Genomic DNA, 15705 nt, shown 5'->3' with positions numbered 1-15705 from the left:
CAGTAAAAGAGTAAAAGAGAGTAATAAAATATCATTAGCTTTTCATAAGATAACAAAGAGAGGCAGCTGGTTTATAGGGTGTCAATTTACAGGTTGACACTCCTCGCTAGTACCGTGCTGAGTACCTAGACAGACACATTTAACACGCATTTGAAAAATCTGTCTAATAATATATAAATATTATAGTGTAAATAGTTACCAGTAGAACACTGGGATCATTTTTCATTTAATGTCTATGTTCTTGGGGTGACTCTTTTTGTTAGATAAATCTGTCCTAATTGTTTACCTGACTAAAAAAAACAGAAGCCTTTGATAAAAAAAGCTTACTTTTGGTAACCTGCTTCAGTCATGTTTCGCTTTACAACCCACTATGATACTGGTTTCAAAATTTTGGCACAAGGCCAGCACATTCTGAGCAAGGGTTAAGCCAATTACATCAACCCTCATGTTTGACTGGTACCTATTTTACCAACCCCGAAAGGGTGAAAGGCAAAGTTGACCTAGGTGGAATTTAAACTCAGAACATAAAGACAGATGAAATGCTGCTAAGCATTTTCCCAGTATGCCAATGATTCCACCAGCTCACCACCTTACAAACACTATAATATCCATGCACATTTGATCTTGCCATCTACGGCCTCTCTACCAATTTGTACCCTTAAATATCAATAAAATATTGAGTGACAGGAAATCCATGACAACCCAATTCAAGGGATTTGAAGCATATTTAAAAATGAAAAATGAAATAATAATAATAATGATTATAAGATAAAAAAAAAGCACTTACTGCAGCCATAGCAACATGATTTCTGAAGACTCCACTGCCTGCAGTGGATTGGGTGCTGTTATGACTAGTTTCAAATGTTGTTGTTCGGCCACTATTAGAGAGCTGGACTTCATTAACTTGCTTGTTGAGCCATTGAATCACTAGAATAGAAGATTTTAGCAATGTTTTACCAACACAGAGCATTTCACAATGTCAAACACTGCATGCTGCAGAGACATGTATACCATACATACAATACTAGACGATGTATACTATACATACATACAATACTACGTGATACTATACACACAACACTGAATGATGCACATGCAATGATAAATGATCAAAATACAATGCCAGACGTTATATGTACTATGACAGATAGTATGCATACAACATCAGATGATGCACATACCATACTAAATGATACACACACCACACCAGATGATAAACATATACACCAATAAATGATGTATGTATGACACCAGATTCTGCACATGTGATACTAGATGATACACATACAACACCAGAGAGACTATAAAATGACAGATGAAGCATACACAATGATAAATGATGCACATATAGTGAAAGACACTGCACATACAACACCAGAGGTGGTACATACAACAATAGATGATGCACATACAATGATATATGATACACACAGAATGAAAGATTATGCATATACAACACCAGAGGATACACATACAATGATAGATGATGAACATACAACAGCAGATATTGCACTTATAATATTAGATGATGAACACAGTAATGACACCAACACAACATTAGATGCTGTACATACAATGATGTATGGCATACATGACACCACACATACATAACCAGATGTTGTGTATACAACACTAAAGAGTTAGTTGGTTGAACTGGCACACAAACAAATTGATAGACCTATGGATGTTATCATCATCATCACCGTTTACTGTCTGTTTTCCATGGGTTGGATGGTTTGACCAGAGCTATCAAACTGGAGAACTGGACCAGGTTCCAGTCTGATTTTAGCTTGGTTTCTATGGCTGAATGCCCCTCCTAATGCCAACCACTTTACAAAGTGTGCTCAGTGCCTTTTACCTGGCCCAGCATGGGTGCTTTGCACATGGCACTGGCATGAGTAATTCTTAGGTGACAGAAGCAGTGGTGCTTTATACATGGCACCAGCACAAGGCTCTTGCAAAGCAAAAACCCCTTCAGCTAGAAGGAGAACAATAACAATTAAGCTGAGGTGAGCAGGTATTCTCATGTATATTAATGTACATTAAATTAGTATTTATCATCATCATTTAACGTGTTTTCCATGCTGACATGGGTTAGACGGTTTGGCCAGAACTGGTGAGCTGCACCAGGCCCCAGTCATTTGTTTTGGCTTGGTTTTGATAGTTGGATGCCTTTTCTAATGCCAACGACTTTACTGAATGTCTTACATGTCTAAGTCATTGCATATCCTAACTGAACAGACAATTATATGAATTTTCTAACAAATTAAAATTAAATCTAATTACTCTTTGATATGAAGAATAGCCAAACAAGTCATACATACCATTCTCATTTGTTTTCAGCATTTCATTACATTCTTCTAACTTTTTCGTAACATTTTCTAAATTGGTTTTGAGTTTTTCATTCTGAATGAGAAAAAAATTACAAGAAAAAAATGTTTTAGACAAAATATATAAATATATTTAAATTTGCAATAACAATATCAATTTAAAAGTCTTTTATTTATTTTGTCCCTAAAACTGTTTTGTAAAGAGAACTTGATACTTTCACAGAGAAAACTTCGGCTAGATGGAAGTAAAGAACTAAGATTTTATTGTGTCTGGGGAGAGTCATTCTCTTTTAGTGCCTTATTAATTTAACACACTCACTGGTCTGATTTCCACTCATTTACTCAGACCGGTGAGTGTGTTAAATTAATAAGGCACTAAAAGAGAATGACTCTCCCCAGACAATAAAATATGCTTCAACACACGAATTCACATAAAGAATCTTGCAAACCACATACAAAAACGAAATAAGGTCTTATTTTCTCATGTAAATGATAAACATAGAATCCAACACAGATTAGTGATAAGAAGCTTTAAAATAAGTGCTAGGTAAATACTACGGCAAAAAGCAATTTAGAGAAGGAAAACACAGAGGCTGAAAGACCTCTCAGCCATGTAACCTCAGAGAACTTTCCGTTGACACTTAAACCAGATTTGGTTTCTATGCAGCAGCATCAGTGAGGGACAAGTTTGAGAGGCTGTGAAAATTTGTGAGCATTGAAGTCATTGAGGACAATGATTTGGGAGAGGAGAGAAGTGAGATATGTTTCTCAATGCAGGAGAAAACATATTCAAAGGGTTTTCTCTTCATTTGGGAGTGAATATGAAAGGAAGCAACCTTCTAAAGAACATAGCTATAAATATATATACACTATGTTACTGAGTTATATTTCTCACATTTATACCAAGAAACCTACACACACACACACACACACACACACACACAAGCTATCATAACATAATCATAAATATGCTTCCCAGTGTATAAATACTGAAATTATAAAATCACATCATGTAATTATCTCTTGCTTTCATAAAGTGAATGATAAAAAAATGCAAACCTCATCTTCCTTCTTGCTTGAGTTCTCTTTCAATGTCTTCAACTCTACCTGCATATTCTCTATCAAATCATCTTTTTCGGAAATCACCTTCTCCTGTTCTGAAGCTATCTGGCTTCTGAGTTTCACCTGGAAAACACACACACACATGCAGAGTTTACATGTAATGTATTCACTGCAATACTAGATCCTCTAAGGATGCTGGATTGGTGTTTTCATGGTATACACAGTAAAACATGAAGTTAAAAAATCTTGATATACTGGATTTGGTGGTTGTATTTATTGTAAGTAGTTATTATCACGGCCTATGATTTTTTTTTCTACTGGTAGGATCTGGAGGAATAGGCAATGCAGGCTCTAAGAAACCATTAAGATTGATGCCATTAATGGTTCTCTTGAAAAGTTGCAAGTTAACACTTCAGGGAAGACACAAGCAAGGAGAAAGTTCCAGGGAGCTGATATTCTGGCAAGGAAGGACCAGGTATAGTACTTAATACAAAGCCTAGACAGTAGGACACACAAGGGTGATGAGAGGGAGAAAGATGAGTAGACTGGCATGAGAGGAGGTGGCATAAGCCCAGACAGCTAAAAGGAGCAGAAGCCATAATAGTAGTAGTAAAAACAGCAGAGACAGATACAGTATGCTAGAGAGCAAAAAGCTGGAGCATATCAGTAAATGACTTTATACTGATCAGGATGTTGTAAAATCCCACTGTGTGTGCAGGTACCATGAGATTGTGACAAAGTCCTGCTGTAAGAGTAGGTGCTGTAAGGATGGCGGTAGGTTCTCAATATGAGTGTAGTTGTGACATGAACATAGCAAGCTCTCTTCTATGTGTAGGTCCCACAGAATGATGGTAAGTTTACAACTAGAGTACATATGCCCTAGTGTAGTAAACAATTTGTATTTAGAATACCAGGGCTTTACTCTCATTCAATGCAGCAGTTGCAGGCTGGAAGAAGTTTGGAGGATGCCCCCACCCCAACCCAACCAGATAGCTGGACATGATTGAGGAAGACCTCCAGAGACTACACGTCACTTTAGAGGATGCAGAGAGGCTAACACAAGACTGCCAGGAATAGAAAGCACTGGTGGACCTGGTCAGCTCTACACATGATGACGACTCCAGGACCACTAACCTGGGATGACCCACCCAGCCCCATCAAGCAAGAGCATGAAGTCAAGCAAGCCAGTGTGATCAAGTTGCCAGTAATCCGACTCTGCAGCATAGTCTTTATTCATTTGCTCTTAACTCCTTGCAATTTCAGATAATTATATTCTATATACCAGTGTACTCTTGCCATTATATTTTTCATAACTGAAATCACTGTTCATGGTCAATAGTTTTGGAGAGAGATGACTTATTTGCAAGACATAATCAAAGTGTTCTGCCCAGAAAAACATTAGAACACCTGCATTAGGCCTGAACTCATAATCCATTTGTACTTAGTGTAACAATTAATAAATTCCATTTCTGCACATGCCTAACACCTTACAAAGTATTCTTATTTATTTCTATTTACTTGCATTACAAGAGTATAGTGTCATATTCAAAATAAAGAGTCTATTTATACAACTAAGCAGGGCTACATGTCTGGAAGTCAGAAGCTAAAAATCATCAAGATTATCATGTACCTCATAGATCTCACACATAACTTCATTTTCATGTTTTCACAAAAAACTATACCCAATGGTAACAATGGAGCAAAATTGCAAAGTGTTGGCTTTAAGATGTTCAAGATTTAAACAGCCAAAAAGTTCAGAAAAACAAACCATTATGAGTTGTAAAAACTTAAAAGAATTCTAAACTTAGAAGAATTCTAGGATCCCAATCCATATACAAATAACTAACCAGGACTCCTACAGTTAAAAAAGACACTTACTTTGGCATGATAGTTCTTGTTCTCTGACTGTAGTTTACGGATTATCTCATTGCCTTTCTTTACTTCTACAGATATTGCTTTGACTTTATTTTCCAGCTTTGAAATTTCACGCTGCTTTAATTCAAATTCCTCCTCATATCTTTTCTGAAATTACATAAGATAGATTATTAATTGGACAAAAAAAAAAAAGAAAAAAGAAAGCTAATCTTTTTTTAGATCAGAAGGATCCATACAACTAATGCTCAACTCCAGTCTCCATAAGGTTAATTCGATGTAAAAGAAATGCCTACCAAAAAGGATACTGGTCTATTACAAATTGGTTTTTCTAAAAGAAGGAATAAATTCAACATTGCAAACCAATGAATCAGTTTTACAATGGTGTTTATGATTCAATCAGGAAGCCTCTAAATACAAACAATGAAATCTCCTTCAAATCAAATCCTACTTACTTAAACAAGAAGATAATCCTATTTAAAAAAAAACAAATGGGATGGTCATGACTGGAACCTTTTTGATCATAGAATGAAGGATAAATGGATGTAAACTATTCAATATGTAACAAACTAACTGGAAACTCGACTCTGTCAGTCACGAATGACCATGGGTGCACCTAAGAGGTTCCCCTCCGGGGTACAAGTCTGAGCGGAAAGTCGCCTCACCAGTGAACACACAACCTAGGGTTGTTTTTATGGAAGACCAGCAGTTGCCCATGCATGCCAGCCTCCCCTCTCCATGCCACCGATGTTATCCAAGGGAAGTCAAAGACCAATACAGCTTGGCACCAGTGACGTCGCAACTCATTTCTACAGCTGAGTGAACTGGAGCAGCATGAAATAAAGTGTCTTGCTCAAGAACACAACACGCAGCCCAGTCCAGGAATCAAACTCACAACCACACGATCGTAAGCTCGATGCTCTAACCACTGAGCCATGTGCCTTCACAAACTATATTAATGATATTACTGATTTTATCCTTCATTAACATGGTAGGAAGTTGGGGAGGAGTCAATAAAAATAGGAAGCTGTGATACCCTGGAATAAATTCAATTAACTGTTTCCATGCACTACTTTTGTTTGTTTTCTAAAGAACAGTTCTCCTACCTTTTGGTCTTGCTCTGAACCTAAAAGATCAGAAGATTTAGCCAACACTTGTTCCTTGTCTTTCAATTCCTGTTCCATAACAGCAATGCGAGTACATTGTTGGTTGATGAGTTTCTCCTGCTCGTGAAGTTTTGCATCCATCGACACATTTTGTTTGCGTAGATTTTGAATTTCTATTTTACCAAGCTGTAGTTGTTCTTCAGCTGAGTTCAAATGAGCACGTAATTCACGCTGAGTAGATTCCAGTTTGTATTTCCTATCTTGTAGTTCCTTTAAAAAAATAAATAAACCAAAACTTTTGTTAATACTAATCATCATCATCATCATCATCATCATCATCATCATTATTTAGTGTCTGCTTTCCATGCTGGCATGGATTAGAAAGTTTGACTGGAACTGGAAAGCTGGAGAGCTGCCCCAGGTTCCAATCTGATTTGGCATGGCTTCTACAGCTGGATGCCCTTCCTAACACTAACTACTCCAAGAGTAATGGGTGCTTTTTACATGCCACTGGCACAAGTACCAATTATATGACACCGGCATTGGCCACAACAATGATTTCACTTGGCTTGATATTATTGTGAGGTAAAAAATATTATAAGGTAAAGATGAACATAAAGAAATATTATGTTGATTATAAACCACTGAAATCTTGGATTATGAGATCTTGTTCAATGATAAGCATCCAAGAGTATATTCTTATGGGAATTAATACTGTAACATCAATACCTTTCTCAAGAATGTTAGCAAAGAAAATAAAGACAAAATTGAAACAATTATAACTGGGAACTGAAACCTGTCACAAAATCTGTTTATTTCAGTCATTTATTTATGATTAGTTAATATCTGCTTTCCATGCTAGCATGGGTAGGATGGTTTCACAGGGAACCAGCAAGCTGTGAGATAATGCACGATTAATTCAAAAGTGTGAATAAATATGCATAACATTTGACAGAATAATCTGAATGCTAAAGGGTTAAAGAAAGCAATGAAAGCCCTAATTAAAATGCTTGAGAAATAACAAGAAAACAGATGAATTTTTGAAGTTTAAAACCAAGAAATACATACTTTATTGGAGGATTCAGCTTCAAATAATTTTGCCTCCATCTGCTTTACAATCCTCATATGAGACTGTTCAAGCTCTTTACGTTCATTCTCCAATTTCAACTGACAGCTGTTCTTTATCTGGAAACACAAAATAAATAAATAAATAAAATAAAGGAGAGTGAGAAATAGAATTGAAGAGGAGAATATAGAATAGATACAGAGAAGTAAGATAGATGGTTGGTTGAGGTCATGAGTTTGGACCTGATCTACAAGCTTTCGTTAACTTAGCTCAATTTGATAACTATCTCAGGGCTTCAGTCCACAACTGAGCATTTCATTTAAAGGTTCTCACTTCAGGATGTTGTTGTATGAAATCTTCTGGAAATGTTATCTATGATAGGTGCAGGTATGGCTGTGTGGTAAGAAGTTTGTTTCCCAACCACATGATTTCAGGTTCAGTCCCACAATATGACACTTTGGGCAAACGGCTTCTACTATAGCCTCAGGACGACCAAAGTCTTCTGAGTGGATTTGGTAGATGGAAACTGAAAGAAACCCGTTGTGTGTGTGTTTGTATGTGTGTGTACATCTTTGTTTATGTGTCTGTCCTCCACCACTGCTTGACGACCAATGATGGTATGTTCATGTCCCCGTAAAAGAGACAGAGAAACCAACAGAATTAGCACAAGGCTTCACAAAAAAATAAGTACTGAGGTTGATAAGTTCGACTAAAATTCTTCAAGGTGGTGCCCCAGCATGGTCACAGTCTAATGACTAAAACAAGTAAAAAATATAATAGACTAACATCCTACACAAGGATTTATCTCTCAAAACACCAACTTGATGAATTATTGTACATAAATGTATACAAAGGTTATGAAACACTTCATGATTTAGTTGGTACTGTTATAAACAAGTTGTAAAAACACTAAGCCATAAAAATGATGCATTATACAGAATGGTGAACGGATCTAGTTATCACTCACTAAGCAAGGCATTTTTTAATATTTTAACCCTTTCATTATTGTATTTATTTTGAGATATCCTGTGCTTCTTTTAATTACTTTAAATATAACAAAGAATTTAGTAAAATAACTTAGTTATCATTAAGCTAGTGTTAGGAACATAAATTGTGACTAAGGTTTGGTGGAAGATTTTAATTCAGAACTTAAGACATTTGTCCTACAGAGCCAGAGCCAGTTTCAGCCAGATTGATATCAAAAGGGTTAAGTGCAAAATGACTATGTTTAAAACAACTGGCCATCCTAAGAGCAAAATTTAATAGAGTGAAAGGCAGATTGTACAATGCCTGTGTCTGTACAACTAAGCTACATGGCAGTAAAACATGGGCTGTGATTACAGAGGCCGTGCAAAAGCTTGAAAGAAATGAAGTCATCATGTGCTGCTGGATGGGTAATGTCAGTGTGCACATACAACAGAGTGTAAATGATTTACAAGGAAAACTAAGTGGCATTGATGTTGTGTGTAAGAGAGAAGACTATGTTGGTATGGTCATGTGATGCACGTGGATGAGAACAGCTGCTTAAAGAAGTGCCGATCTCTAATTGTGGAGGGAACCTGAGGAAGGGGTGAACTCAGGAAGACATGGGACAAATTGGTGAGAAAGGATCTTCAGACGCTGGGCCTCACTGAAGAGATGACAAGGGATTGGGACTTGTAGCGATTTGCTGTACTTGAGAAGACATGACAAGCTAAGTAAAACTGCAGCCATCCATACATACAGGCATATCCTTTATGGCTATGCCCCCAATCCCTCTTCCTCAAGAGAAAATCAAATTATAACAAAAAACAAAGGCTTCGCTAAAGGAACAAGAAATCATCTCAAATATTAAGACAGAAGACATTTTGTGATAATCGTTTCAGATTCATTAGTTTGAGTGTTTGGGAGTCTTACCTCAAAACATTGCTCTTTCTCAAGGCTCAGCTCTTCTTTATGATTAGCAGTTAATTCATTAATTTTGCATGTCCATTCAGTTTTAAGACTTTCCAGTTCAGTTGTTCTTATTGATAGTTTCTGCAATTCAAAGTAAAATTCAAATACATACCATGTAAATGAGATGGATGTGTGTGTGTGTGCGTGCGTGTGTGTGTGTGTGTGTGTGCTTGTGTGTGTGTGTCATTCAGTTACTTCAAACATTTTTAATTTTTCACTTGAAAGGTTTTCTTCATATTCCTACAGAAAGAAAATTTAATTTTTACCTAATGAGAACTAAGATTTGCTCTCACAATCTTTGCAGGTCCTCCCAGGTTAGTGAGGCTGATGTGGCTTATGTTTAACTTGAACAAATTTAAGGTCAATGAATATAAAGAAAGATTTCATGAAAAATTTTTAAGCAGTGAATGTACAAAAGACTAAGGAGGAGTGATGCATAATATCATCTGTAATGGTGTTAGACATAATAGCACACAGGTGATGTATGTACTAAGGGAAGTTTATTGAGTATAAGTGTTACGTGTTAGATCTGGAGCTATTTTAATTGAAAAAAAATTTCCAAAATAAAATGTATATGGACTAACTTCTTCAGCCTGTTTTAGACGTTGAGATAAGTCAGTGTTTGTGTGTTCCAGGCGCTGGTGTAATAATTCATTGGTTTCCTGAATGAAAGACACAAAGTTAACACAAAAAGTTATAAATAAGTTGATAATAAAAATGCTATAAACTTTAAACATGTAAATGTATTTTCCATAATGCAATTATTTAGTGAAACACAACAAAAGATTACCATCTTCAGTTAACAATTAATCGGTGAACAAACTAAAGGGGTAATCTTTTCTTTTTTTACTAGTGCTCGTACCATATAAAAAGTTCTTGTGCTGATGCCACGTTAAGAGCACCTGGTATACTCCATGGAGTGGTTGGTATTAGGAAAGGCATCCAGCCGTAGAAACCATGCCAAAACAGACAATGGGGCCTGGTGTGGCCCTTGGCCTTACCAGCTCCAGTCAAACAGTCCAATTGATGCCAGCATGGAAAACAGACATTAAACGATGATGAGGATGATGAAGTGCAGGCATTTTCTGTCCAATCACATGGCTCCAGGTTCGGTCCCACAGCACGGCACCTTGTACAAGTGTTTTTTTACTGTAGCCACAGACCAACCTTATGAGTAAATTTAGTAGATGGAAACTGAAAGAAGCCTGTTGCATACTTATATAAATATGTACATATTTGTGTGAGCGCGTTTTTGTAGTGTGTCTTCTACCACCACTTTAACAACTGGTGTCAGTTTATTTAAATCCTCATAACTTAGTAGTTCAACATAAGAGACCAACAGAATAAGTACCAGGCTTTAAAAAATAAAGTACTGGGGTTCATTCATTCAAATAAAACCCTTCAAGGCAGTACCCCAGGAAGGTCACACTCAATAACTGACACAAATAAAAAGATAACAGATTGCCTTATCTATGTTAACGTCAGAAATTGTGCACATCATGACAAGCAAATGAAACTGACAAATTATACAACTTTTATTGTTTGGTGTTGGGAGATAATCCTCACTTGGGTAGATATTTATAGTCAGATAAACTAAGCTATGCCACCTCATGGTCCCAGCAGACAAAATGGAAAAGGCGTTGCCCTGGAGGATGGCAAAGGAGATGTACAGGGTTCACACTTGCAGATAGCCACTTCTGCCCTGATAGTGGTGAACAGGGATGTGGTTTGGGGACTGAGAATGCCAGAGGACTCCACTGTAAGGTCTCTTCATTGACTTTGTTAGAATTACAAATCCCATAAATTCTTAAACAGATATGCTGCCTTAACCCTTTAGAATTTAGCATTTAAACCGACCATATACAGCCCGTTCAAATCAGCCAGATCCAGCATCTCACACCAACCCTACAATGTCATTCTAAAAATAAACAATCACATCATCAAAATCACAACACAAAGCTACAAGTTAGTACATGATTAATTCAGAAGAATGAGAATAAACAATTATTACACTTGACAAGAGTTATTTAAAAGCTAAAGGATTAAACTAAGAGACAAGTTCAAATCAAGTCAAACCTTAACCTTTAATCAAGAAATAAAGTAACAATGAGATGTGAACACATTGCTTCTGCACACATATGCAGCCTATCCACTGAGACTTCCAAGCGCTGAATTATGTAGTTATACCAATGTTAAGAAAACAGCAGGATAAACAGTACCTTTAGCTGCTTCAAGCAATCAGCAAGATATTTTTTCACATCGCTATCTTGTCCAGGTAGAAACTTCAATGAAAGGTGAGTCAAATGTTTAAATGGATTGGTCTCAACAATATTTAAAACAGCTATCGGCCGAATTTGATTCACTCCACCTTGATTCAATAGCTGCAAAATGAATCTAAGCAAAAACAGAAAAATAGCCTTTAATATTAATAAAAAAATCAATAATGAGACAAACATACATAGAGATCATATTTGGCTAAAATTTACACCATCAGATACATAGCTGAAACTGATATGCATCTGAGGCCCCAAGTCATTTAGTTACAAATGGTACACTAGATATATGAATGTGTGTGTGCTAAATATAGCTCAAGGATAATCAGGAAGAGTACTGTATAGTTAAATAAGTGTTTCCTTATCTTACACTGCAAGTCCTCTCCAGTGGGCTCAGAGGAGTTAATAAGAAACCAGTGCAGTGTAGTTTCACCAAGAGATACTGGAGCCAACCAGAATTCAACCTCCATTTACAGGCAAGTGGTAGAATACATCATCATTATCATCATCATTTAACATCCATTGTCCATGCTGGCATGAGTTGGATGGTTTGACCAGAGCTGGCAAGCTGAGGAACTGTACCAGATTCCAATCTGATCTGGCATGTTTTCTAAAGCTGGATGCCCTGCCTAACGCCCAATGTTATACAACTATAACAAAATCAATAACAAAAGTGTTTAAATTCTAAATGAAAAATCACTGAAAGAATTTATGGCACTGGGAACTGAAAACATCTATTGGATTCAATTTGACATGTTCTACAATGCTCACTCTCGAGGAAATAGGCAAAAATTTATCATCATCATCATTGTTTAACATCCGCTTTCCATGCTGGCATGGGTTGGACAGTTTGACTGAGGACTGGCGAGCCAGATGGCTGCACCAGGCTCCAATCTGATCTGGCAGAGTTTCTACAGCTGGATGCCCTAATTTTAGCACAAGGCCAATAATTTCAGAGAAGTGGGGGGGGTAGTTAATTACATCATCCCAGTGCTTAACTGGTACTTATTTTATTGACTCCAGAAGGAGGAAAGGCAAAGTCGACCTCAGCAGAATTTGAACTCAGAACGTAGTACTAAGCATTTTCACCCAGTATAACAATTCTGCCAGTTCACTGCCTTAATTATTATTATTATTATTATTATTATTATTATTATTATTATTATTATTATTCCAAGGGTGACTTTGCCGTTCATCCTTTCTGGGTTGATAAAATAAATACCAGTTGAAGACAGGGATTGATGTAATTGACTTAGACCCCACCCCTGAAATTCAAGCCTTGTACCCTAAGCAGAAAGGATTATTACTACTACTACGACTACTACTACTACAAAATAATCAGAGTAATTAGGTCAATTTCCATGACTTCTGCAGTCTCACAAATTAATGCGGTTGATGTTGAATATCTGTAGTTCGATGTCTCTAAGGAAAATATAGGTTAGAAGAGAATTCCATGAGATTGTAATTCTGAGATAGAAGGAATAGACAGTGTTTAGTGGTGTCTAGGAGGTAAAACATATTAAAAATAGGACAGGAGCAGAAGAAGTAGGTCCAGTTAAAGAGGATGGCTAGTTAAAAAAAAAAAAAAGTAGCCGGGCTAGAATTGCTATAAGGGGCAAAGAGAAGAAACAACAAAAGCATGAGCTAACAGTGGTAACATAGGTGAATGAACCTTTATCAATCAGTTAAATGGCCTTGGTTTTTTTTTTTTTGGGGGGGGGGGTACCAGCAGCACCTTGAATTACACCAATAACCTACTAACAGGGCTACAAGATTAACTACTACAACAGACTATGGAACCTAGTATGACTCCTGGCCTCGCCAGCTCCCATCAAGCCATCCAGCCCATGTCAGCATATGATGAAACCTCATGATAATTAGACAATATTAGTCAACAATTAGTGTGTATAATTTAGGCAAGATAGAACACAAGGCCAGTGGTCAACTATGTTTCCTGGGAACCATTCAAGATACTCCATGTAATGATTAGGACAGAGATTCTCTGAAATGTTTCTGAGTTGCTTTCTCCAGACCCATAATGAAGGCAGACACATAATTAGCAGTAGTGGCTCCTTCTCATTTTCAAGTACTTCTTTCTTCAACAAGGAAATGCCTCTGATGCAGTTTGACTTGTCTTTTTGACATTACCCTCTGCTACCAGTATAATCATTGAGATCATAGATCTTCATCCACTAGTGCTGCCATTGGGCATTTGGTTATTTTTCAAGATACACTTGAAGATACAAATATACTTACCATAAAATATGCTAACCTTAAAACTAAAAATCAAAGTCTTAAGTACTAATCCCTGACAGTCTCTTCTTTTCTACTCTATTATGGTAAATGTAATGAAGGTGCATTTAAAGATTTAAACGAACACCTTTTTTTTTTTGCTACCACCAAAAAGATATACTTGAAAGAAGTCGCTTAAACATTTGTGCATGTTACATGTTAAATAAATCATAAATCAATACTTGATTCTATTTCAAAGATTTAATAAAAACTATAAATGAGGTTTTACAACTTACTTGGGGACTTCTTTATCTTCTTCTAATAAACATAAATTCAGGAGTTCAACCACTTTCTGGGGAAAGGAACCAAAATCAACCAATAATCCTTGCTGAGTTTTCAAACTGGCAATAAATGAACCAGAAGGAATTTGGTATGATTAAAACATTAAAAGTTTAACATTTAGCCTTTAGTTTATCATATCAAGTCACACAAATTTCTTCCTACATATATATTTACATTATTGTTACAGCTGATTATTTTACCATTACTTCACATTTGTTGCTGGAAAGACAATCATCAGATGGCATGTTAATGAAGAAATATTTTCAATGCTAACAGAATTATCATTGACATATATGCTAATTCTCTTAACATAGTAAACATTTATCCACTGATATATCTTTTATCTTTAACTTGTTCCAGTCATTTGACTGCAGCCATGCTGGGGCAGCACCTCAAAGAATGTTTTAGTCAAATGAATTCATCCCAGAGTTTTGAAAGGCAAAGTTGACTTCAGTGGAATTTGAACTCAGAACATAAAAATGAATAAAACATCGCTAAGCATTTTGTCCAGCATGCTAATGATTCTACCAGCTTGCTGCCTTAATAATAATAATCCTTTCTACTAAAAGTGCAAAGCCTAAAATTCGGAGGGAGGTGTTAAGTTGATTACATCAACCCTAGTGTTTCACTGGTACTTAATTTATCAACTCCAAAAGGATGAAAGGCAAAGTCAACCTCGGCAGTATTTGAACTCTGAACGTAAAGACGAACGAAAAGCGACCAAGCATTTTGCCTAGCGTGCTAACGATTCTGCCAGCTTACCGCCTTAATAATAATAATCGTCCTCTAGAATTTTGGCACTAGGCCAGTAATTTTGAGTGGAGGGTACTTAATTGGTACTTTATTAAATTGGCCTCGAAAGGATGAAAGAAAATTATAACCTTGGCGAGATTTGAGCTTAGAACGTTAAGAGCTGGAGGAAACATCGCTATGCATTTTATCCGACTTGCTATCAATTCTGCTAGCTCAGTAAATTACTTGAATGGAGTACTCAGGTGCAGCACAACGTATTGGAAAAAAGCAGATAGATTATACCTATTTCTCGTTCTAGTTAAAGCAAACATGAAGATATTCATGACTAGTGAGAAATTTATCAAAGGTCTGATTCGCTGTTTTAAGCAGGTGCAAAAAATTTACGACTTTCGCTATCCGTGAGAGTAGAAATACAAATATTTCAAGGGAGATAACTTTGTAATTGGGTTCAAGAGTTATCTGTCTTGTGTAATTTCTTATAGCGTACTATAAAATAAATAAATAAATATCGAACGCCTGTGTTAGAATGGGGGTAGCTGATGAAGGAAAATGTTCTCTATGTGGCCTGTGTGTATTCTGTACTCTGGTTATTATTATTTTTTTGTCTACGTTTTGTTTGCAATGTCCTGTACCCAGATATGCACCTATATATACAGGTAGGCGTAGGTATGCACATACCTGTACGTATATATGCATATACTCATTTATTATTTGTTTTATATATATATATATAT

General features: G+C 36.4%; 1 protein-coding gene across 2 annotated transcripts in view; it reads right to left on the bottom strand.

Annotated features, from left to right (window-relative positions):
* The window catches only part of LOC106874657 (spindle assembly abnormal protein 6 homolog), a 47048-nt gene that overhangs the window by 8985 nt on the left and 22358 nt on the right, over window positions 1-15705 (bottom strand). For both annotated transcript variants that reach the window (XM_014922454.2, XM_014922455.2), the window contains 10 exons: window positions 14173-14277; window positions 11591-11765; window positions 9956-10033; window positions 9333-9452; window positions 7439-7555; window positions 6371-6640; window positions 5271-5414; window positions 3390-3515; window positions 2325-2406; window positions 788-927 (listed from right to left, as the gene is read on the bottom strand). In XM_014922454.2, coding sequence (XP_014777940.1) covers window positions 788-927; window positions 2325-2406; window positions 3390-3515; window positions 5271-5414; window positions 6371-6640; window positions 7439-7555; window positions 9333-9452; window positions 9956-10033; window positions 11591-11765; window positions 14173-14277 — 1357 coding nt within the window. The remainder of the gene's footprint in view (window positions 1-787; window positions 928-2324; window positions 2407-3389; window positions 3516-5270; window positions 5415-6370; window positions 6641-7438; window positions 7556-9332; window positions 9453-9955; window positions 10034-11590; window positions 11766-14172; window positions 14278-15705) is intronic.

The sequence above is a fragment of the Octopus bimaculoides genome, chromosome 7, assembly GCF_001194135.2.
Source record: "Octopus bimaculoides isolate UCB-OBI-ISO-001 chromosome 7, ASM119413v2, whole genome shotgun sequence".
Classification (NCBI taxonomy): domain Eukaryota; kingdom Metazoa; phylum Mollusca; class Cephalopoda; order Octopoda; family Octopodidae; genus Octopus; species Octopus bimaculoides.
The sequence above is the reverse complement of the archived record's forward strand: the minus strand, read 5'-3'. Positions and strand labels throughout refer to the sequence as shown.